Here is a 23,293-nt window from a genome sequence, read left to right as displayed (position 1 = left end):
TTCACACTACACCTAGCGTGAAAGGGGGGGGGGGCAATGTGTTTTGCAGTGGGTGTTCTGCCACAACACCCATTGATTTTGATGCTGCCCCGTATTGACAAGGGTGGCGTAAATAGGAGGCAGCGACAAAATTAAGACCAGGGAAAACCTGGTCTTAACATGGTGAAAAGACTCATTTTTGCTGCTTCTATATGTGATGCATTGTCCAACACACATAGAAACAGCAAATCACCATGAATGATTATTCATGTACAGGAAGGTGTCCCTTCCTGCACAATCTTTAAAAAAATTACTATGTGCAACTTCTATTTATGCTGCACAATGCAACACATATAGAAGTTACAATTAGCCATGCTGGATTATTTATGTGCTGGAAGGCACACCTTCCTGCACTTAAATAACCATTCCCCCAACACAGACACACTTGCACTGTGGTGCAAGGGTGCCTGGGTTGTCGCTAGGCAGCCAGATTTGGCGCCAGTGCTAGTAGAAACGCAGGGGTGTGCCGCATTCTTGTGAATATGGCAAATCCCTACAGAATGGCGGAGTGTTAGTAATTTTGCTTAACGCCACGCTTCGCCATTCCCTTGTACCCCTACAGTTCAGAAGTTACTTATTTTTTTTAATGTTTCCTTTTGTCTTATTTTGTAGAAGTGCCAGTGCCCTGAATAAACAAATAAAATACCCTACCTTTTCAACAACCCCAGGTGGCCTGGATGCGTCGACCTACTGGCTTAAAGGCTGCTTGCAGCGTTAAGACTGCGCACTAAGCCCGGGCACCAAGTTAAGGCAACTGTCTCAAAACGGGGAGTACGTGGCATTACGCCAGATCTCCCGCCTTGGGCACTGGATAACCAGGTTCGAGTCTTGACGTCGGATCAACAGCATGTCACTTTGGGCAAACTACTTTCATTCTCCTGTGTCTAAATAAATGAATGTGACCTTGTGTAATGTAACTGGTGCTCAGATAAAGACCTCCAATACCTTCCGGTCGAGTGTTCGCGCTATATAAAAAGAGCATCTCTTTAAAAAGTGACAGCTGCTTTCCACGAAATCAAACGATACATGATTAACAACACATTCCTGCGTAATTCTTTTAACACTATTATGAGGAGTGTGAGGGGGCACACACACATAAAACCGGTACACATAAGAAATCCGGACTAGAGATATTTTAATGGCATCGGCAAAGTGGGCAATTGCCCAGGGCCCCCTTGGAAAGTGGCCATTCTCTCTAGCTCACGCCTGTGTATTTTTGTATACAAATCTTTAACGTATAATTCAATATTGTTAGTCAATATAGTATTTGATTTAATAAAAAGTCGGCAATAAACCCCCAAGTTGTTGCAAAAAGGGGCCCCAATAAAGTTCTTGCCCGGGGCACTCAAAATCGTTCTCCAGATACACATGAACAGACACCCATAAAAGGTACAAATATACCTACACATACATATGCACACAATCCAGGGGCGTAACAAAGGCCCACGCAGCCCCTGCGGTGCGGGGGGGGGGGCCCCAGGCATACCCATACTGGAGGGGGCCCCGACCTAAGCCCATACTGATGTGAGTGGCCCCTTCAGCACATCGTGCAGGGGGGCCCTCTCATGTTGTGTTAGGCCTCTGGCAGCGGCTGGGTCCTGAACATTTTAGTTGTCCTCACGAGGCTTGGTTCAAACATTACCTCTACAAGTTCGCCTCGCCACTTAAATGAGAAATTCAATTTCAGTGGCAGAACATGGAGCCTCTAATAAGGTAGACTCCCTCGTTACGATGTCACCCTGACACCCTCCAAGGATTCTGTTTGCCCTCTTTACAGACGTGCCCTGACCCTTTGTTTTGTATGTGCCGAATGTGCAGTGATTAAAAACGAAAGTGCCAGTCCAAATAATGCTTTCTCTGTTCCTGTCCGAGCGCCGAGTGAAGTTTGAGCCCATGTGAGTGCAGAGTGACAGCTGAGCCATGTGAATGCAGTGTGAAAGGGGGACCTCTTTGAATGTACTGCAGACCTTGTGAATGCAGGGTGTGCCTCTGTGAGCGCCTGTTGAGACGTGAGTGGATGTACATGCAGGCTGAGTGGTATGCCTATGTGAGAGAGTAGTCTGTGTGGATGAAGGGTGAGTGGTGTACCTATGTTAGTGCATGGTGAAAGGTGAGTGTGCAACAGTGCATAGTGAGAGGCGACCCTATGTTAGTGCATGGTGAGATCTGAGTTCTTGTAAATGCATGGAAGCCAAGGAGAATGAGGGGGGATATTTGAGCCCTTGTAAATGCATGATGAGAGATAAACCTTGGTGAGTGCACGGGGTAGGATGTTCCCATGTGAGTGCACAAGGAGGGGTGTGCCTCTGTGAGTGAGTAGCGGTCCACCCATGTGAGTGCAGGGCGAGAGGGGTGCCTCTATGAGTAGAGTGAGTGATGTCAGTGTGTGTGTGCAGGGTGAGCCTGCGTGAGAACTGGGTGGGTGGTTTGCCCACATGAGTGCAAAGTGGGAGGCATGCTCGCTTAAGTAGAGGGTGAATCATGTGAGTTCATGGGGAGTGTGGGACTGTAGGGTGAGAGGCACGTCTGTCTGAATACATGGAAAGAGTTGGGGCTGGGTGAATGCAGAGTGAGGGACATGCCTGTGTGTAACTGAGTAGCCAGAAAATTAAAATATCCAACCACTTCGAACCAAAGCTCTGATGGCACCAATCAAGCGCAGCAAGTGAGTCCAAAACACCCTAGAAGTGCTCCTCTGTCTCTTTCCTCTTTCATCCAAACATCTATTCAATCATTCTTTCACCCTCCCATCCACCTTCTGCTATCAATCAATTTACCTTTACCTGCTGTCATCCATTCATTATTCCATCCAACTTTCAATCGTTCACCATTCCATCCATTGGCCATTTTACTCATGCTCTAAGATTTTCATTTACTCCACCCTCTTTTTACCCTTCCTCAGATATCCATTTACTCTGCCATCCATCCATCCTCTAAAATTTCCCTTTACTCTGTCATCATTTCATCCATCCATGTATCTATCCTCTCACTTACTTATCCTCTCACATAACATATGTATTTGTAAAGCACACGTTCATGCAGAAGGGTATCTTGGCGTTAAATAACAGATGTTTATTGTTACCCAACTCAATGGTATTCATTTTATCGACCCCAGAAGGATTAAAGTCTGACTGGACTTGCCGGGAGTTGAATATGTGACTGTGAGGTCAAACACAAGCCCCTACAGTTAACGCATTAGTCCGCTGAGTTACCAGACCCACTCATTCACCTATCCTCTCACTAGTAACGTAACATAGCCCCACACATCCAGTGGTGCGGTGGGGGGCAAGCTCCAAAGGGCTTACTCCAGCATTGTGCATGAGTGTCTGGCCCCTGGCCTGAGCACTTCTGAATGGGTCCAGAGCGTGGGGGGCCCCTCCATGTACTTTGCAGGGGGGACCCCTCAAGTTTCGTTACGCCACTGACACAATCCCCTTACTCGACACACGCTCTATTTATGTATGCGAGGCCATCCGGAAATATGAAGTTTTAAGGACCTTCATCACATCTGGTAAAGTGCATCAATTTGTTAGGCCACCAGCCCGGCTTTTAGTTATCCAGGAATCATTAAACGCATTAACACGCCCTCAGTTTACAACTAACTTCTTAAAATGTATTCTACAGCTGTATGTTCACCACAAGGGGTCAGCAAGAGACGGCTGATCGGATTGACTGCTCTGCGATTCGGCGCGAATCTTGGAGGTCACGAAAGAAAGTGTAACAAAGTATCTTAATGTGTAATTTTTGTTTTCGTGCCTCAACAAGAGCTCTGCAGTCGCATTAATTCCTATCAAGCACCGAGGACACTTTTTTTTGCACATTCATCAGTACGCTAGGAGAAAATGGACATTAAGTGTTTACTCTTGAGAAGCCCTCTCGGCCTCGTTAAACTCAACAACAGCTCTCCATTAATTCAGGGGGCGTAGTGGAGCTGGGACTCCAGGGGCTCCATAAATTACACGAGCAGTGCTGTGCCACCATCACGGAATGGACCTAATTTCCTTGGGTTTGCTCCAATGCAAAGCACTCTTGCCGCCTCACATCCCCAGCCCAGCATGTCACATCGGTTTGCGGAAGCGAGCTCGAAGCATTGACACTCCCCTCCCTAGCTGCTTCCTGCAACAAGTCGTATTTCTATGCCTCCACAAGTCAATGGGGGAGAGGCTCAGAAATACGCACAATATACAAATAACTGACGAGTCTCAAATATTTGCATAAAGTTGTTTTCTGAAGCCTTGCCCAAGTCTCGGCAAGCAGGCAATGACGCACAGTGGGGTGTGGGAGGCAGGGTCGGACTGCTAAGGCGGGCACTTGGGCAATGGTCTATTAATGTAGGAGTATTGAGCGGGGGCAGGGGGGCCCTGAGCAGAAGTGGCCGCACTTGTTTTCAGGTGTGTTTCACCAGTGTGAGCAGAGAGAGTGAGGGGCCCCGGGTACCAGGTACCGACTGTCAAGTGTGCGACCTGAGTGAGACTGGCACTGAAGCGAGCAACAAGGGGTGCCTGTTCTGAATACCTCCGACAGATTTTTTACGTGTGTGCGCAGTTGTGTTATTAATGCCGCACCACTTTCAAAAGGCACCAGCCGTGACTGGCGCGAAGCTAAAATTCGGGCCACACCACCCTATAACGCTCTCCACTGGCTCACTGTGGAGCAGAGAATCATATTAAAAATCCTGTGGCCCCTATAGAAACCCTGTGAAGAGCAATGTCTACAATACTCGCAGAAACACTGCTGGAAAGGGGAAACATTTAGCCCAGGGACCCAATAATTGAAGGTCAAGGAGGGTGCCAGGCAGGGGCAAATGCATGAAGGGAATAGTCCTGAAAAGCAGAAAGCATGAAGACAGTCTCCATGACAGTCAGATTAAATTTTTTTTATTTTTTAACTGTGCTTCAACTGTGCTTCCTGTGCCGGCATGGTGAGCAAAAGAACAATGGATTTAACCCAGATCTACTGATTGGGGTGAATGCTTTATTTGCCTGCATTCCGTCCATCATCTGTGTGTCTTTCTCTTTCTCGCCCTAAGTGCGCCAGATATGCCCAGGCGGGAGTCCCAGGCTCACTGTGCCACTGGATTCAAGCTAGCCTGGGTGATGCCCGAAACCTGTCCAAGGATGATTGTTTCCGGTCCAGGGAGGACCTGGCTTGGCAGTTCGGTCTGGACTGTTCCAATGAGGCACACGGTCAAGACGGATTTGCATATGGCTGGGTCTAAACTGGGGTGGCATGGTGAGCAAAAGAACAATGGACTTAACCCAGTCTATTGATTGGGGTGAATGTTTGATTTGCTCTACATTCCATCCATCATCTGTGTGTCTTTTCCTAAAAAAAAAGTAACAGTAACAGATGTTATATTGAGGCTGTTATAGCTTACTGCTGCATGATCTTAAGATATCTTAACACGTTAATGCGCTTGCTGCAGAGAGCTTTGTGTGCCCAGCAGGTTTCATGGTATAACAGTGGAAAGATAACTTTGGTGATTGATGCATTCGCTGGAGGGATCTATGTTCCAACTGGTTATAATAATGACTTATCATAAAATAGCATTCAGGGCTAATGTGCCTGTTGCAGAGCACAGTGTGCAATTTCCAGGCCACAGATTTGTATTTATATAATATGTCTAATCTAAGTGGGGTAGTGTGTGAACCCTTACGAGAAAATACTCTATAAATGGTTATTGGTGTATTATTTATATATGACAGATATGTAATATAGACTAACAAAAACGGACTTAGCTGTTCCTGGAGAGAAAGGAAGGTACGGTCAAGAACGGGGGGGGGGAAAATGAGGTAGTGCTCAGTGGAGGGCTACCCTGGGTATCCAATTTGTTGGAATTAATGGCCTCACACGATCTTGCGAGTGTCATGCTTCATCATTCGCGGTTGCTCCTCGTAGGGCAGGCGGTGCAATGCCCTACGGGCTCACCTCTAGGAGGGGCTCTTTATCGGAGATCTTTTTTCCAACGGCCTGTGGGTGAAGTGCAAGTGAGGGGCCAGGAAGAGAATGGATAGTGTAGGTGAGTGAATTAAAATATAGCACAAGGTACCGGAGATCAATTTATTCTGGTGGTCCCCTGCTATACATAAAAGCAGTGGGTAGCCTATGATCGCCAGAAATTAGGATTCCGTATCACGATCTAGGACTACAATTCGTATCGTGAGGTCGACATGTTTCTCGCTTATGCACTCTGGCTGCAATTCTTCAGGACCTAGTAATTTACATCTATCACAAGGGAATGACCTAGTAAAGTGTCAACCAATAATACAGTTTACTACCTGTTGTACTACCTGAATTGGGCTGCTCTTGCCTAAAGGAGACAAAAGAGAACATTACCATAATTCAGAGACAACAAGTGCCCTTTATGACCGTGAACACGCTGTGGTTTGTGTGGATCAAGTGACTCTATAGTAGTGACATATTGTGCACAGTGACCAGCATGTATTGACTAAAATCACAATACAACACACCACAACATTCAAGGATAAAATTGTAAAACCAAGAAGTTTTTCTAAAAACAGCAGCAGTTTCTTCATAGTTTCTAATTAACAACCTACAGTAGGCTACTTAGTTACTCACCTACAGGTCAAGGAGTATGGGTGTCAACAGTACCCGGTAGGTGTGACATCAAGGGGGAGAACCAAAAGAGGTTTAATGGCTATATGGGAGACAAGTACACGCAAACTCGATCTGTCACTATCCGGATCCCGGTAGCGATGGGTAGGCACAACAGAGTTGACCAAGGCCTCGAGAAGTAAGTACCTTTCGTTTTCGATGGTCCCGGTTACAGGGGAACTTTTTGACACTAACACAAACGACCCGCGCCCACGGCTTTTGTGACTTTTAGCGCGTCTGGGGTGTGATACCCTAACGGAACAGACCTGATCTAATGGGGGACGGGAGCAGCCACCGCGAGCCTCTGGGTATTGCGCGAGACCTCGATTTATTATAGTCTACATGCCGTTTTCAATTTTTATGAACCCGACCACAGACTAGGCTCCGAGGGTTAAAGGAAATATTTTAGAGCCCCTTTGTATTTGTTCCATAGCGGCAACCACGCAGGTTATGTAATGCTGCGAACCTCTCAGGTGGATGAGTGAACGCCCTGTTTTGGCGATATGGGCGTGAGCGCCTGGGAGTGTGAAGTGGGAGTTTTTGGTCTTTGGGCGCTTGACTGTACACTTGGTGAGCGTGACTCGTGGGGCGCGCTGCCCCATATTGCATGGCACTCAGAGATGCATACTATCTATGAACTTCGTGATTAATTGACAGTTAAGGAACAATGACAGATCAAGTTTGCGTGTACTTGTCTCCCATATAGCCATTAAACCTCTTTTGGTTCTCCCCCTTGATGTCACACCTACCGGGTACTGTTGACACCCATACTCCTTGACCTGTAGGTGAGTAACTAAGTAGCCTACTGTAGGTTGTTAATTAGAAACTATGAAGAAACTGCTGCTGTTTTTAGAAAAACTTCTTGGTTTTACAATTTTATCCTTGAATGTTGTGGTGTGTTGTATTGTGATTTTAGTCAATACATGCTGGTCACTGTGCACAATATGTCACTACTATAGAGTCACTTGATCCACACAAACCACAGCGTGTTCACGGTCATAAAGGGCACTTGTTGTCTCTGAATTATGGTAATGTTCTCTTTTGTCTCCTTTAGGCAAGAGCAGTCCAATTCAGGTAGTACAACAGGTAGTAAACTGTATTATTGGTTGACACTTTACTAAGTCATTCCCTTGTGATAGATGTAAATTACTAGGTCCTGAAGAATCGCAGCCAGAGTGCATAAGCGAGAAACATGTCGACCTCACGATACGAATTGTAGTCCTAGATCGTGATACGGAATCCTAATTTCTGGCGATCATAGGCTACCCACTGCTTTTATGTATAGCAGGGGACCACCAGAATAAATAGATCTCCGGTACCTTGTGCTATATTTTAATTCACTCACCTACACTATCCATTCTCTTCCTGGCCCCTCACTTGCACTTCACCCACAGGCCGTTGGAAAAAAGATCTCCGATAAAGAGCCCCTCCTAGAGGTGAGCCCGTAGGGCATTGCACCGCCTGCCCTACAAGGAGTAACCGCCAATGATGAAGCATGACACTCGCAAGAGTGTGTGAGGCCATTAATTCCAACAAATTGGATACCCAGGGTAGCCCTCCACTGAGCACTACCTCATTTTTTCCCCCCCGTTCTTGACCGTACCTTCCTTTCTCTCCAGGAACAGCCAAGTCCGTTTTTGTTAGTCACTGTTCCTTGGGGCTCTGACTCTGGCTGGACCTTCCATTCCTCTCTTACTTTGGAGTGGTAATCTGAGCCCTAGGATCAACATCTGATCCGTCTCCACCCCTCCTTTGCTATATACTATGCACGGCTAACAACCGTGGGGATCAAACTCCTAGGTGGGTAAGTGTTGTTCTATCCCCCACACCTGTTTGAGTTCCTGGCTACTATCCCAAGAACTGGGTTGATACTTTTTAGTATCACCACCCTTGCCTTTCACCGTACCCCTCATCTCTCCAGTGACTCCTTACCACTTCACTATGGATGGACAAGGACTTACAGCCTGATTCATGAACGGGCCGTTTTCCGAGCCCCTAATAGCGATTCATAGCGAATCGCTATTGAGGACTCGCAAAACGGTATTCATGTAGGAATTGCTAAATAAATAGCGATTCCTACACATTCCTTATTTGCGAGTAGCAAATTGCTACTCGCAAATAAGGAATAACTCCCCATTCATTCCTATGGGCCAAAAGGCCCATAGGAATGAATGGGGTGTATCCCTTATTTGCGAGTAGCAATTTGCTACTCGCAAATAAGATAGCGATTTTAAGGTAGCCAGGGGTGTCCAAAGGACACCCTGTAGCACCCCTTAAATGCACATTTGAACAGGTGTTGCGCACACACATGTCCAAAGGACATGTGTGTGTGCAACATGCAACTTAGAAAAATGCTTTTAAAAGCATTTTTCTAAGTTTTTGCTATTTACCGAGAGGTCTGACCTCTCGGTAAATAGCGGCCCAAAATTGCAAATTCGCAATTTTTAAAAGTGTCATGAATAGCATTTAAGGAATCTCTAATAGAGATTCCTTAAATGCTAATCCTCGCATATTTGCTAATTCTTTATTAGCGATTTTTGCATTTGGGATTGTGAATCCCAAATGCCAAAATTGCACTCGCAAAAGGCAAGATTCTGAGAATCTTGCCCTTTGCGAGTGCAATTTAGCTTCATGAATCAGGCTGTTAGTTTCGGTGATGATGACACAGCAGCTATTCATAGACTCCCGTCCATTTTGGGCATGGACATAGAAATCGCCACAGGGAGTAACTCCTCAGACTGGAAATCACTCCCTGACATGAAAAGAGAGTGGGTCAGAATTACTCTACATGGAGCCCTCATGGCCGAATACTTTAAGGCTAAAATAGCACCAAATGGCCTTATAGTCAAAAATTTCCCCAGGATCTTCTGGGAGGACGGCCAATTTAAGATTGAATGGTCGCTCATTTCATGGAAATGTACGCATGATCTACTTATTCTCCTGGTTAACACTGCCAAACGCTTGGCAGATGAGCTTCTCAGTAAAATCCAGGCAGCAGAGAGTGCCCTTAAAAACTCTGGACAGAACTCCGGTTTTAAAACTAAGTTGGCAGAACTCAATAAAGAAATCACAGAACATAAAGATTTCTTAATGAAACAGAAAGTAGCTAAATTGCAAAAGGATATCGACCGCTTCTCTAAAGAGAAAGTGTATCCCTATCTTAAGGATGACTTTGTTCCGCCAGGGACAGGATATCTCTCCGACTCAAGCACTACCTCGTCTAGACGAGGCTCCAATAGTGACAACAATTCAAGCGGGGATGAGTGGCAGCCTGGACCCCGAAGAGACAATAGAGGAGGGAAACGGGGGCAGGCTTTTTTTCAACATCCCCCTTATCAGGGACCTCCGATGTGGCAATTTCCACATTTCAAGTGTTAGAGGGCACGGCGCACTGCTGGGTTAAATTAAGAGGTGTGTTGAATTTCTTAAAATTTGTAGTGAATTTCTAGGTGCACCGGCAGGTGGCGTTACTGTCCTGGAACGCTGAATATCAGATTAAAGGGTTGAGTGCATTACCTCTCGTGTAAACCACTATTAGTGTGCCCAATTGCAGGGATGCATTTACACGAGAGGTAATGCACTCAACCCTTTAATTTCCACATTTCAACATCCCATGACTCCCTTTGTACCCCAGTACCCCCCTCAGTTTGCCCCACATAGCATGAATCAGCAGCCTTTTTTAGACAGAGGTTGGGGCAGCGGGCGCAGGCGAGGAAACGCCCCAGACAAGAGGGTGCAGTGGGAGGACACACAAACCCTAGGGGTGGAAACCAGGAGCAGGACAGGACGGAAGTGAGTTTGGTTGTGAACTTGTCATCACGCCAACTTCCAACATCAGAAGAAAAAGTCCTCCAGAAAGGATTGGGCTTTGTACCTACCCCCAGAATAGACAACTTTGAATTAAACTGTGAAATCCAGAAGTTCTTCAGGAAGGTCAGATTGAAGGCCTTCTTTGACGGCAGATCATTTGAGACACCTACTGACTCAGGTCTCCATAACCCATCAACTTTCACGCCACACAGTGGGATGGTACCTAGTGAAGTCCTGACATATGAGCAAGCTGTGCTCAAGGACATTGGAGCCCTTAGATCAGGCAAGAGATACCACAATCTTTCCAACGCAGAAATGCAGGTACTCAACTCCTTGGGTAATGATGAAACCATCACTATAAAACAGGCAGACAAGGGTGGAGCCACGGTAATAATGGACACCAAGGATTATGAAATAGAGTGCCTAAGACAAATAGGGGATAGACGCTACTACACCCCCATTCCAACTGACCCCACGGAACGACTTAAAACCACCATAACAGGGTTGGTGGATTCTGCAGAATGTCAAGACTGGATCACAAAAAAAGAGGCAGAATTCCTTGTGAAAAAAGATCCTAGGGTGCCCTATTTTTACACCCTCCCAAAAATTCACAAGGGGACAACACCAGTGCCCGGACGCCCGATTGTTTCGGGTATAGGCTCGATATTGGAGCCCCTATCGCAAATCTGCGACCATTTCCTGCAACCCCTAGTGAAGAGAATTCCGTCCTATGTCCAAGACACTAAGGACGTTCTACGCCTCCTTGACAATTTACAGGAGGACATTCAAATTGACTTCCTTATCACCCTCGATGTGGAGGCCCTCTATACCAACATTCCACAGAGGGCCACACTCGGGGTGATTGAGAGGATTCTCAACATGGAAGAAAGGACCTCGCCTACACCACCCTCTTTCATCATGGAATGTGCTGAGCTTGCCCTGACGGAGAATTTCTTCGAGTTCAAAGGGCAACATTATCACCAGACCCAGGGAACTTCCATGGGCAGCACTTTTGCTCCTTCGGTGGCCTGCCTCTACATGGCAGATTTTGAGGAACAATACATCAATGGACCAATGAACCCCTACCACTCTAACATCAAACTGTGGAGGAGGTTCATTGATGATATCCTCATACTCTGGACAGGGACATCAAACCTGTACCTGGAGTTCTTCAATTGGTTGAATACCTTGAATAATTTTCTTACCTTTACCATCACTGCCTCTAACTCCAGGATAGCATTCCTGGACCTTACCATCAGACTGGAAGGGGGGAAGATCAATACCACTATGTATCGGAAGCCCACGGAGCGGAACAGTTTATTACTCTTCTCGAGCCACCACCCAAGAGCCTTAAGACTCAACCTTCCTTTCGGCCAATTCTTGCGGGTTAGGCGCAACTGCACCAACCTAACAGACTACAGAAATGAGTCTAACATCCTTTCTCGAAATCTGAAAGAAAGAGGTTATCCTACAAGGGAGATCTACAAGGCACGGAAACGGGCACAAAACAACCATAGAGAGGCCCTTCTGGAGGACAATGCCCGAACCTCACAAGACAATGATCTACTGACCTGCGTGACAACTTTCACCCCTGTCTCAAATGAACTTAAAAAAATCATCAAGAGACATTGACAGATCCTTAACACAGGAGATCTTAATCTTGAGATCCCCAGGTTTGCCTTTAAAAGGTCTAAAAACATAAAAGACATTCTAGTGCACACTAGGCCTAAACAAAGTGCAATTCGCAGACAGAACACTCTCTGGTAACTTCCCCCAGTAAAGGGACACTACCCCTGCGGCTCCTGTAGTGTCTGTCCCTTTACGAGCATTACAAAGTCCATCCATTTAACAGAGACATTCACGTGGGAAATTCGAAGTCATACCAATTGCAACTCCTCCAATTGTATCTACCTGCTTAGATGTCCTTGTGAGCTGCAATATGTGGGCATGACCACTCGACCCGTGAAGATTCGTATATCGGAGCACAGAAGCAATTTCCGATGTAAGAAAATCAACACCAAGATGTGCCGGCACTTTCTAGAACATAACCACACTGCTGACTCATTGAGATGGCTCATTCTTGAGATCCCTAATAACAAATCTAAGCAGAATTTATTCCACAAGGAACAGAGGTGGATACACAGGTTGTCCTCAGACAGACATGGATTGAATGAGGACATCCCGTGGAGTAGTCTATAATGATAATTATATTATATTCTGCTTAGAACTGGCAGTCTATGATATGGGTCTTAATATGAAATCTTTGCCCCTGATCTGTATCCTTTCTCCTTGTGATCCAATAAGAATTATTAGTAACAAGGACTAGTAAGACTTGATCAACAACGAATTGTCTTTGAACACACATGAACACTGCACTGTTCTAAAATGGCCCCCGTGATAACATCTTGAGTCACGTGACATACTAGATAAGTGAGAGACACCCCTTTATATTTTATATTCTGTTTACGACTGACAGTTTAAAGTTTTATATAAAGTCTATGTCCCTTATCTGTATTTAACTTTATTTCTCTTTGGGAAATACTATGAAAAATCAAAGGATACGGATTTAAAATAAGACGTACTCATCATTGACCCATTTCTGTACATACTCTAGTATTCATACTGTTGAATACTGACCCGTTCCAAGATGGCCCCCGTGTAAACACCATGAGTCATGTGACATGCTAGGCGAGTTGGAAACGCCCCAAACACTTACTAAACTCACCAGAACACCGTGACCCGTTACTATCCGGATTCCGGTAGCGATGGGTAGGCACAACAGAGTTGACCAAGGCCTCGAGAAGTAAGTACCTTTCGTTTTCGATGGTCCCGGTTACAGGGGAACTTTTTGACACTAACACAAACGACCCGCGCCCAGGGCTTTTGTGACTTTTAGCGCGTCTGGGGTGTGATACCCTAACGGAACAGACCTGATCTAATGGGGGACGGGAGCAGCCACCGCGAGCCTCTGGGTATTGCGCGAGACCTCGATTTATTATGGTCTACATGCTGTTTTCAATTTTTATGAACCCGACCACAGACTAGGCTCCGAGGGTAAAAGGAAATATTTTAGAGCCCCTTTGTATTTGTTCCATAGCGGCAACCACGCAGGTTATGTAATGCTGCGAACCTCTCAGGTGGATGAGTGAACGCCCTGTTTTGGCGATATGGGCGTGAGCGCCTGGGAGTGTGAAGTGGGAGTTTTTGGTCTTTGGGCGCTTGACTGTACACTTGGTGAGCGTGACTCGTGGGGCGCGCTGCCCCATATTGCATGGCACTCAGAGATGCATACTATCTATGAACTTCGTGATTAATTGACAGTTAAGGAACAATGACAGATCGAGTTTGCGTGTACTTGTCTCCCATATAGCCATTAAACCTCTTTTGGTTCTCCCCCTTGATGTCACACCTACCGGGTACTGTTGACACCCATACTCCTTGACCTGTAGGTGAGTAACTAAGTAGCCTACTGTAGGTTGTTAATTAGAAACTATGAAGAAACTGCTGCTGTATTTAGAAAAACTTCTTGGTTTTACAATTTTATCCTTGAATGTTGTGGTGTGTTGTATTGTGATTTTAGTCAATACATGCTGGTCACTGTGCACAATATGTCACTACTATAGAGTCACTTGATCCACACAAACCACAGCGTGTTCACGGTCATAAAGGGCACTTGTTGTCTCTGAATTATGGTAATGTTCTCTTTTGTCTCCTTTAGGCAAGAGCAGTCCAATTCAGGTAGTACAACAGGTAGTAAACTGTATTATTGGTTGACACTTTACTAGGTCATTCCCTTGTGATAGATGTAAATTACTAGGTCTTGAAGAATCGCAGCCAGAGTGCATAAGCGAGAAACATGTCGACCTCACGATACGAATTGTAGTCCTAGATCGTGATACGGAATCCTAATTTCTGGCGATCATAGGCTACCCACTGCTTTTATGTATAGCAGGGGACCACCAGAATAAATTGATCTCCGGTACCTTGTGCTATATTTTAATTCACTCACCTACACTATCCATTCTCTTCCTGGCCCCTCACTTGCACTTCACCCACAGGCCGTTGGAAAAAAGATCTCCGATAAAGAGCCCCTCCTAGAGGTGAGCCCGTAGGGCATTGCACCGCCTGCCCTACGAGGAGCAACCGCCAATGATGAAGCATGACACTCGCAAGAGTGTGTGAGGCCATTAATTCCAACAAATTGGATACCCAGGGTAGCCCTCCACTGAGCACTACCTCATTTTTTTCCCCCCGTTCTTGACCGTACCTTCCTTTCTCTCCAGGAACAGCCACATCCGTTTTTGTTAGTCACTGTTCCTTGGGGCTCTGACTCTGGCTGGACCTTCCATTCCTCTCTTACTTTGGAGTGGTAATCTGAGCCCTAGGATCAACATCTGATCCGTCTCTACCCCTCCTTTGCTATATAAGATATGTAATATAAACAGATACACCTCACATTCGTAAATAGCATGCATACCTCTACACTTGCCGCACAGCTTGAGGGCGAAAACTCTGTTTATCTCTTAGCAGCTTGTGATGCTACAAGCTGAGCATCTTTGCTCTGATGAGCTTCCAGCTGTGATGCTCAGACCCCCACCGCTCCAAGCAGTGTAAGACTAGGCCAAAGGAGCTACTGATGTCCCTAAAAGTGAGGCATTTGTGGTGAGTCCAGCAGCCCTGTGCCCTCCTGTTGGCTGCTGTTCCTCAGGGAAAGCACAGTGACAGCGCAGGCGTACCTCTAGAAGCAGGGCTTGAGTGTAATTTCAAGCACTGGTTCTAGCACCATTGTTACTAATATCAGTACTTCTGCTTTCATTACTGTTACTCGCATCACTAAAAGTCATTCCAGCCCGATCACTAATAGTAAAAGTACCTCATCTGCTAGAAGCCGTGGTGAAACAAACACTAATACGACTATATGTACCACTTAGAGTGCTTTTCTTTGTGCCAGAACATCCACAATACTATTCAAACCACTACCAATGCTGATAACACAAGTAGTGCAATTTCTAGTTCAACACTTTGTTACTACTAAGACTTTGGTGCTTCTGGTGCCACTATTACGGTCTCCACTGTAATCTTTAGTACTACAACGACTACCATTAAACCAACAGAAGACACCCCATAAACCATATCACAATTTAGTTTCAACTTTTGGTGCCATTTCTTCACAAAGTTTATAAAAGTAATTCTATGAGTAGGCCACATGATATACAGGTTACTCTAGGAAATAAACTCAGTGTGAGGAGTTGTAAATAATCTCAATCTTGATGACTTGATGCAATACAGATCATCCATCATCATCCCTCTGCAACGGGGCTTCCTCAAAAGTTGATGAGTCGATGCTGCAGGGTTTACAAAATATCCCTGGATTTATCATAGCTGGAGTTGTTGAATCTGGTGAATGTCGTCAGTGCTCTGAAGATTGCTGGGTGTTTACTAGGCCTGGGCGGTGAACTCTGCTCTATTAGTTAAGTTGGCAAGCGTAAGTGAAGGTAATCCAACGCTAGACCACCTCCCAGCGAGATTTCTCAATGCGGGCAGTCAAGGATGGTTGCAACCGTTCGTATTGAGAAACCATCTGTTCGCATTGAGGAAGCTGCGGTTCAAGTAGAAAATCTACTTGAGCGGAAGAAAGAAGCAACACCCTCTTGCGCTGTACATGGTGCCATTTGCGCAGATTTTCCAGCGCAGATCAAACACGCGGTATGAAAATCAGTGTGAACAGCAGGCCCCGACACACTCTGCCGCTTGCGGAACTCCGCGTAGCGTGGATGAGGTTTTTGGTCACTTTGAACTCCGCCCAGGTCTAGTTTACTCACGTGCCTAACATCTGATAGGCAGGTGTGTACTCGTGCATTGCATCTCAGGCAGGTGTGTACAGATGACCCTAATATCGGATTGGCAGTTGGGTACCCGAATGATTGACATCTCCAGCTAGATGAAAGATTGGCAGGAGTGCCCTCTTGTGCATGATATTTGACAGTCAGCGGTCTACTCACGTGCATGATGTCCGTGCTCTGATTGAAAATCTCCACATAGGGCTTCAAGATGTCGAAGTGAAAGGCTGGAGTCAGGAGCCGGCGGTGACGTCCCCATTTCTCACCTTTACTGAGAAGTAAACCGTCACCTGGGAGAGATACATCATTGAAGATTAGAGGGGCCAGTGTAAAATGCCAACTGTTCACAAGAATAAACAGGACAAGCATGTTCAAAGTGCTGTTTCTAAGGGCCAAAGGGCACGCAAGTGAGAGACAGGATACCATACACACTATATGTGTAGCTTTAAGACGCCCATCTCTGGCAGTGCCCCTTCCATGGCCATATTCAGAATCTCATCGCAAACCTAGGTGATTTTTAATTCCAGCTAGGTTAGAAAACTCAGAGGTCTACCTCTTCAAATCATCAGCAGAGTAAAATGTAGACACATCAACCCACTGCTATCTTTTAGATCCATATTTCAGCAGTCAGAGGTAACGTAGGTTGTGTTTGCTCAATAAATGCCATAAAAATACCATGCCCAAGTTCCCATTTTATGTCCTCCAAACATGAGATCAGCCTGAACACCATAAACAAGTTAAGGAACCTAGGCTGGGATGAGGACAATAGTCAAGCATGGCAGCTCAAGGGAGCATTCTTGGAAGGAACCAACTTACCCAGCCAAGGTCTCAAGAAGCCGTAGAAGAGCTCATCCTTGGGAGCAATCGCAGCTGTGGAGGAAGCACACACAGTCGATGATAGTATATAATCCCCACGCTACGGGCCTGGACATCTGGGGACAAATTTCTACACACACATCCCAAAACTTTGGGAAAATGGACAGCCAGCTTCCTAACAGCACACAGACAAAAGCAAGGATCTGCTGGACCAAGCAGGCGTTGGCATTTGGGCAGCAAAGCATTCATGCCAAACACAGCAAGCTCAACGACTTTCACAACACCAAACCCACAAAGGTACACACAAACATCCTCGACACAGCAGCTGCAGACAGAGCAGGGGCCTGCATGAGATCAGTGGTGATGCAGCTGGATCTAGCACACAACCAGTGGTACCCAGTTATCCTAGGTTGCACAAGAACTCAACTACTTTCTATTGTTCTAGAATTTAGGACCAAAAAAGTACTTGTTGTCCAATAGGAAGAGGAAACAACTCCTCCGGTGTCTCTAATAGGACTGCTGTGTTGTTACCACTGGTGAGTCCGGCTCTGCACATTACTATTGGAAGATCGGTAAACGGGCTGAAGCCTTATCATGGCCGGCAGATACCACCTCAAATTAAATGGACGCTCTAGGGAGGAATGGTACAATTGGTCTAGAAACCTTGTGTCGCACAGTCAAAGGGGACATCTGCCCCCACTTTTTGTGCCCCTCGGCTCTTTGGTATAATAGAAGAGGGTAGCAAACATTTGAGTGACCAGTTCTGGATTATGGATTGTCCCGGCACAAATTGTGTGCCACCACAATCTCATGGAGTCTTCACTCACTGGCAAGGAGCTATGGCTACATGCAAATGAGGGAACAACTTTATGTTGGTGAACACACAGTATTAGCGATGTAGGCACAGCAGCAAACAAGCCTTTGGAGGTGTACAGGTTGAGTAACTCATGGAAGGGGTGAAGGAGTTCCCAAGGAACCTTTCGCATCTCCCCACGCATGTGGGTGCAATCGCATATTGCACTTGCGTTGGGGGGAGGGGTAGGTGGTGGCGGGGGACTGTCCCATCTTGAAAATGAGGTCAGGTGGGCACTGACAGTGAAATGTGAAACCACAGCTTCAAAACGCTGTATCATTTTCACGTATGTGCTTTCTCTAGCATTGGCACAAACTGTCAGGTTTGCACCCATGCTGCTGAAAACACATTCTCTTACAGCCACCACAGACACTGTCCCTGCCTCTTCTATGTAGACTCAATTAAGGATGTGCCTTGATGCAGACACGGTAATGCCCCAGCAGTAATACAGACCCAGGTGTTTTCCAACAAATGGCCATTTGGGAATTTGAAACTGGGAAAGGTTTCAAGGGGATATTATGAAACAAAGTCTAATTCTGGAACCTAAAACACACAGAGGCCATCCAACAAAGAGACATTTTGAAATCTTAAACCCACCGAAGCATCAAAGAAAGAGTCACTCTGAAAATAATCCAAACTGACAATTTTAAACAAAAGGTAAATTCTAGAATTCTTGTTGTTTGAGTTATTGTTGAGGCTGGATTGGGAAAACAAAAGCTTTTTTGTTTTCATTTGATTGCCCACTTTTAAGGGTTAATACAATATCTAAAGTCTGAGTCGGCGATCTGTAGAACAAACGTTCTGTTCTGTGTTTAACATTTCACAAATGTTACAATTTCATAGACCTTTCAGGCTGATAGGTGTCTCTGTCTGCAATTAAATTCTTTCCTCTTTCTCTAGAGCCTCCCTGCTGATCCCTTCTAAACAAACATTTATCATGCCCATTGGATCCAATGTAACCTGTGAGGCCAGGAAGGAGCAGGTTTAGTGACAGGGCCGTAAGCGACAGTAAGGGCCTGATTTAGAGTTTAGTGGATAGGGCACTCCGTCTCCGCTGAGACGCAGTACCCTGCCTGCCAAACTCTCACTCCACCCACTCAGTATTGAATCAGGAGGACCGGCAGGTTTACACGATGGAGTAAAATTTACTCATTTGACATAAACCATCCTCTGATGGCCCATTGCAGTTTGGCGGTACAAAAGGGGGTGGTGATGGACGGAGCATCTGAACCAATCAAACACTCACACCCAGTCAACAGATCTGGGTTTAATCCATCACCGTTCTTTAGCCCACTCTGCCACCCCGGTTCAGACATGGCCATATGCAAATCAGTCTGACCCTGTGCCTCATGGGAACAGTCCAGCCCGAACTGCCAAGCCATGTCTTCCCTGGACCGGAAACAAGCTTCCTAGGACCGGTTTCTGGCATTCCAGCCGTCTTCAGCCAGGCTAGCTTGAATCCAGTGGCAAAGTGAGCAAGGGACTCACATCAGTTTGGGCCATCAGAGGTGCCAGCGGTTCATACAAACCCATGGCGTTCACCACTGGTCCAGCAGTGAACTCTAAATATGGCAGGCAGAGTAAAGGCAGGGTTGCGGACGTAAAGTCCTCATCAACCTGGACAGCCTTTGCTCGGTCTGCCAACCTCTAAATCAGGCACTAATTATGCTGCTGTTGTCACGGTATTACTTAAATTGAACTCCAGAGCAGGTAAAATAATTTTCCTTACATTAACATTTCTAACTACAAACACAGGGGGTAGATTCACAAAGATTTCCCCCAAGACATTCTAGGGATGCACAGCATGGCACTACTGCTGGAGAAAATCTAGAAATCAATCAAGTTGTGGAATGCTTGGAGATGCACTGCCTGATTAGCAAGTTCGGTCTCATTGATCAGTCCTAAATTCCCAAAGCAGAGCTTGAGACAATGTCATTTTCCGCTAATTTACGAAAGCATTTACGAGTAAGGGAAGTAGCACTACTGGAATACTCTTTTAAGTATTATTAAATGCCTTTGTAAATTGACCCTGAAATGCCCACCTCTATTCATTAAAGAACAAATAGAGCACAGTTCTTTCTATTTGCACTAATTGTATATGAATATTCCATGAATATTTCCATTTACTTCCATTTTAGGTGTTTTTGGGTCAATTCACAAGGCCATGTAAGAGTATATAAAAAAAGTAGTGCAGAAGTACTACTTTGCATACTCCAGAGTACATTTTTGAATCGGCCACTCTGTCACATGGGTATGTTCCACGTGCTCTTAGTAGTGCGACAACTTTACCTCAGCCTGAAGAGCATTAGGTTTCCTGTCAAACCCAAAACAATTTGTCCAACATCACACTGAACCAAAATGATACATACGTATCCTAGACATGCTATCATAGGTCTGTAGCAATATGGCTGTCATGCGCATTTGTAGCAGAGTCATTAGAATGACTTTAGGTGGTAAATTAAGCAGCCATCTTGTTATAGTTAGACATCAGCGAACGTTTTTTTTTTTAAAAGTTCAGAAAAAGTGGCGCCCAACTTGTTACGGTAAGGTAATGTTCTAGAGTTATTTTAGTAGGTGCTTCTTGGTCAGAGGAAAAACCTTAACCTCTGAAGGAAGAAGGACAAAGGACCTCCTTCTTTTTGAGTTTATGCAATTTGTCCAGAGCACACAATATATATGAGTAGACTGGTTTGTCTAAGAGTAACAATAGTAGGGATAGACCCGACCCAGCGTGTAGCTTTTAAAGGGTTTTTATTCAACCACAGTATTCCCCACTTGGGAATCACTGTAAATACAATTCAAGCCGACACGTGTTTCATCACAACATATGGCTGTGACTCCTCAGGGCTGAGGAAATTAGTCAAACAGCGGGTTTGAGGGACCGGTGATAGTTCCAACCCGGTCCTGATCGGGTGGTTTACGAAAAAAGGGGGCGGCAACAAATGATTTGCCGGTGCCCTGGTCTTAAATTGTTTCGGAACTTGTCAAGTTGTACAAGTTCAAAGAGGTAGAGGCAGTGTAGCGCCTTCCTCGTGGAGTCGAATGAGTCTCGGTTTCCGGATGCGGAATGCTATCGTTACTCTTAGACAAACCAGTCTACTCATATATATTGTGTGCTCTGGACAAATTGCATCTTGTTATAGTGTTAACAAAAAAACTATACAAGTCACCCTGAAGAAGGATGAAGAAACGCTAAATCCAAAAACCACATATTTTGGTATATTTGTAATGGACTGTTTAAGAATTGTAGACTGAGATGGTTCTATGCACATGCTTTAAAAGTACCAAAGACTTTGGCACAAAAAACCCCACAAGATATGTTTTTGCTGCTTTGCTGCACACGCAACAGGGATGAGGAGGAGGCGGCTCAGGACTGGGAAGCAGCTGCCCCTTTCTTACAGCTGTGTGGGGCAGCAACCAACTTCTATTAATATGGCTTGACAATATTAATTATTCTTGTGCTAGTATAGTGAAATATTAACAAACTTCAGTAGCACACAGCACGTGAAGCAGCAGTGTCAGCTTTTTTTTTTAGCACACAGAGCTGCTACAGGACAGGGGATGGCGGCAGCAGTACAAGGTTCCCATACACATAGAACAAATGCCAAAAAACGTGGTCGCTGTGCATGCTTACATTACCCTACCCCACACACAGACAAAGAAGAGCACGTGCAGCAACAATGCAGAGTAATCGTACAGGCAGCAGCAGTGCTGAGCATGGTGCGGTCTACACACCCTGCAACATAAAAGTGTCACCTTCTAAAACAACTTGTACATTAACTTTTGACCTGCTATTAACATGGCGGCCACCTGAAAAAGACAGCAATTTTGGGGTCAGGACTCCAGTTAATATATGTTGTCTCAGAAGGTGGCCATTTTAGGGACAGGCATAGAAGTATGCAGACAAGCTGCTAATAGTATAGTGATTAGTTGCAAGCCTCCTTGCAGCACTTGGCCGACTGGCTGCATAGATGCAACTTAATACATCACTGGCATTGATGTGGATTATAGAGGATTACACAGAGCACTCTTGCTGGGTGCGGGATGGATACAGTGATGCATATTGTCGTTCTAGTGCTTTCCTCATTCCGCACCGCAAAACGTCTTCTAAGCCCAGTGGCTGCAACATTACCTACCAAACATAAACAGAATGATTCCCTGGGTCGCGGCTGTCTTCACCAGTGGGCTGGGCCTCCCTGACGGAGAATGTTAAACTACACACCTGAACCAGCATACACAGGACTGATTGCTTGCGTTTCCTCTCCATAACCCCTCCTGATCCCCCGCCAGTAGGGGCTGCAGTGAGAGCTGGGTTTGTGACGACATTTGGTTCCTGTGGAGTGGTTTAACTAGAATGAGAAAATCCACCAGGTGTACACCTCTGAGAGAGACAGTCTCAAATCCAGTGTCATAACCTTCCAAGGCTCCTAAAAATTACTTTCATAACAAATACAGATCTATGACAGGGGCTACGAGTCTGTCTGACTCTGCAGGGGAGGATTCTCCTGTTCCTTACTTCTGTGGATCTTAGGCTGCTGAAGTTAAAAGTTGTGTGGTTATGTTATGTTATAGGCATTTCTAGAGCGCATGTACACCAAGCGGTGTTTTGGCGTTAGAATAACAGAAACATAGCACACTGCACACAGTTTCAATCATAAGTCTGTTTGAAAAGGCCTGCTTTTAAAAGCTGTCTACATTTTGTGTAGCAAGGGGTCATCCACATTTCTAATGGCAGGAAGTTCCAGATTTGGGGGGCGAGTACCAAAAAATTGGAACCACAAGTCTCTTATTTTTAAAGAAAGGAATGCAAGGTTTTATTGGCAGCCAGTGCAATTTATTCATTAAGGTATAAGTCTGCCCATCCAAATTGGGCGGGCAGACAGAAAGCCATTTCTCAGACGGCCTTTACTCCGTCAGGCCATCGCAGATGTTTGGCCATGGTGGAGACAGAGTAGTCTTCACTGTTGTCAAACTGTGGGTGTGCCCCGCATCTAAATTCGGTGGGTGGGCTTTTATGTTGGCGGTTAAGATACACCGACGCAGCAAAATATGCTTAATGCCAACATGTAAATCAGGCCATGAGTTACTGACTATTACGCTAATGAATAAATATGATACTTCTTATAAGGATCCAGTTTAGTAGTTGTTACTCACATTAGCAATCTCAACACTTTTATTTCCTTTTGAACTTCGGTGAAGGTAAGGATAGCTACACTGTTGCAGGAGGTTTAAAAAGGTAACTCTGGTATCCCTTTATTTTGAGCTCAATTGGTATATTTAAAAATATTAGAAAAATCGATGCCAGTGGATTTTATTTACC

The 23,293-nt window shown here is 45.5% G+C and overlaps 1 protein-coding gene across 8 annotated transcripts in view; it reads right to left on the bottom strand.

Moving 5' to 3' along the window:
- The window catches only part of CYP4F22 (cytochrome P450 family 4 subfamily F member 22), a 288,015-nt gene that overhangs the window by 53,941 nt on the left and 210,781 nt on the right, over nt 1-23,293 (bottom strand). For all 8 annotated transcript variants that reach the window (XM_078682603.1, XM_078682636.1, XM_078682594.1 and 5 more), the window contains 2 exons: nt 17,121-17,174; nt 16,467-16,594 (listed from right to left, as the gene is read on the bottom strand). In XM_078682603.1, the coding sequence (XP_078538729.1) occupies nt 16,467-16,594; nt 17,121-17,174 (182 nt within the window). The remainder of the gene's footprint in view (nt 1-16,466; nt 16,595-17,120; nt 17,175-23,293) is intronic.

This window comes from Lissotriton helveticus, chromosome 1_1, assembly GCF_964261635.1.
Source record: "Lissotriton helveticus chromosome 1_1, aLisHel1.1, whole genome shotgun sequence".
In the NCBI taxonomy this organism is placed as follows: Eukaryota; Metazoa; Chordata; class Amphibia; order Caudata; family Salamandridae; genus Lissotriton; species Lissotriton helveticus.
The sequence above is the reverse complement of the archived record's forward strand: the minus strand, read 5'-3'. Positions and strand labels throughout refer to the sequence as shown.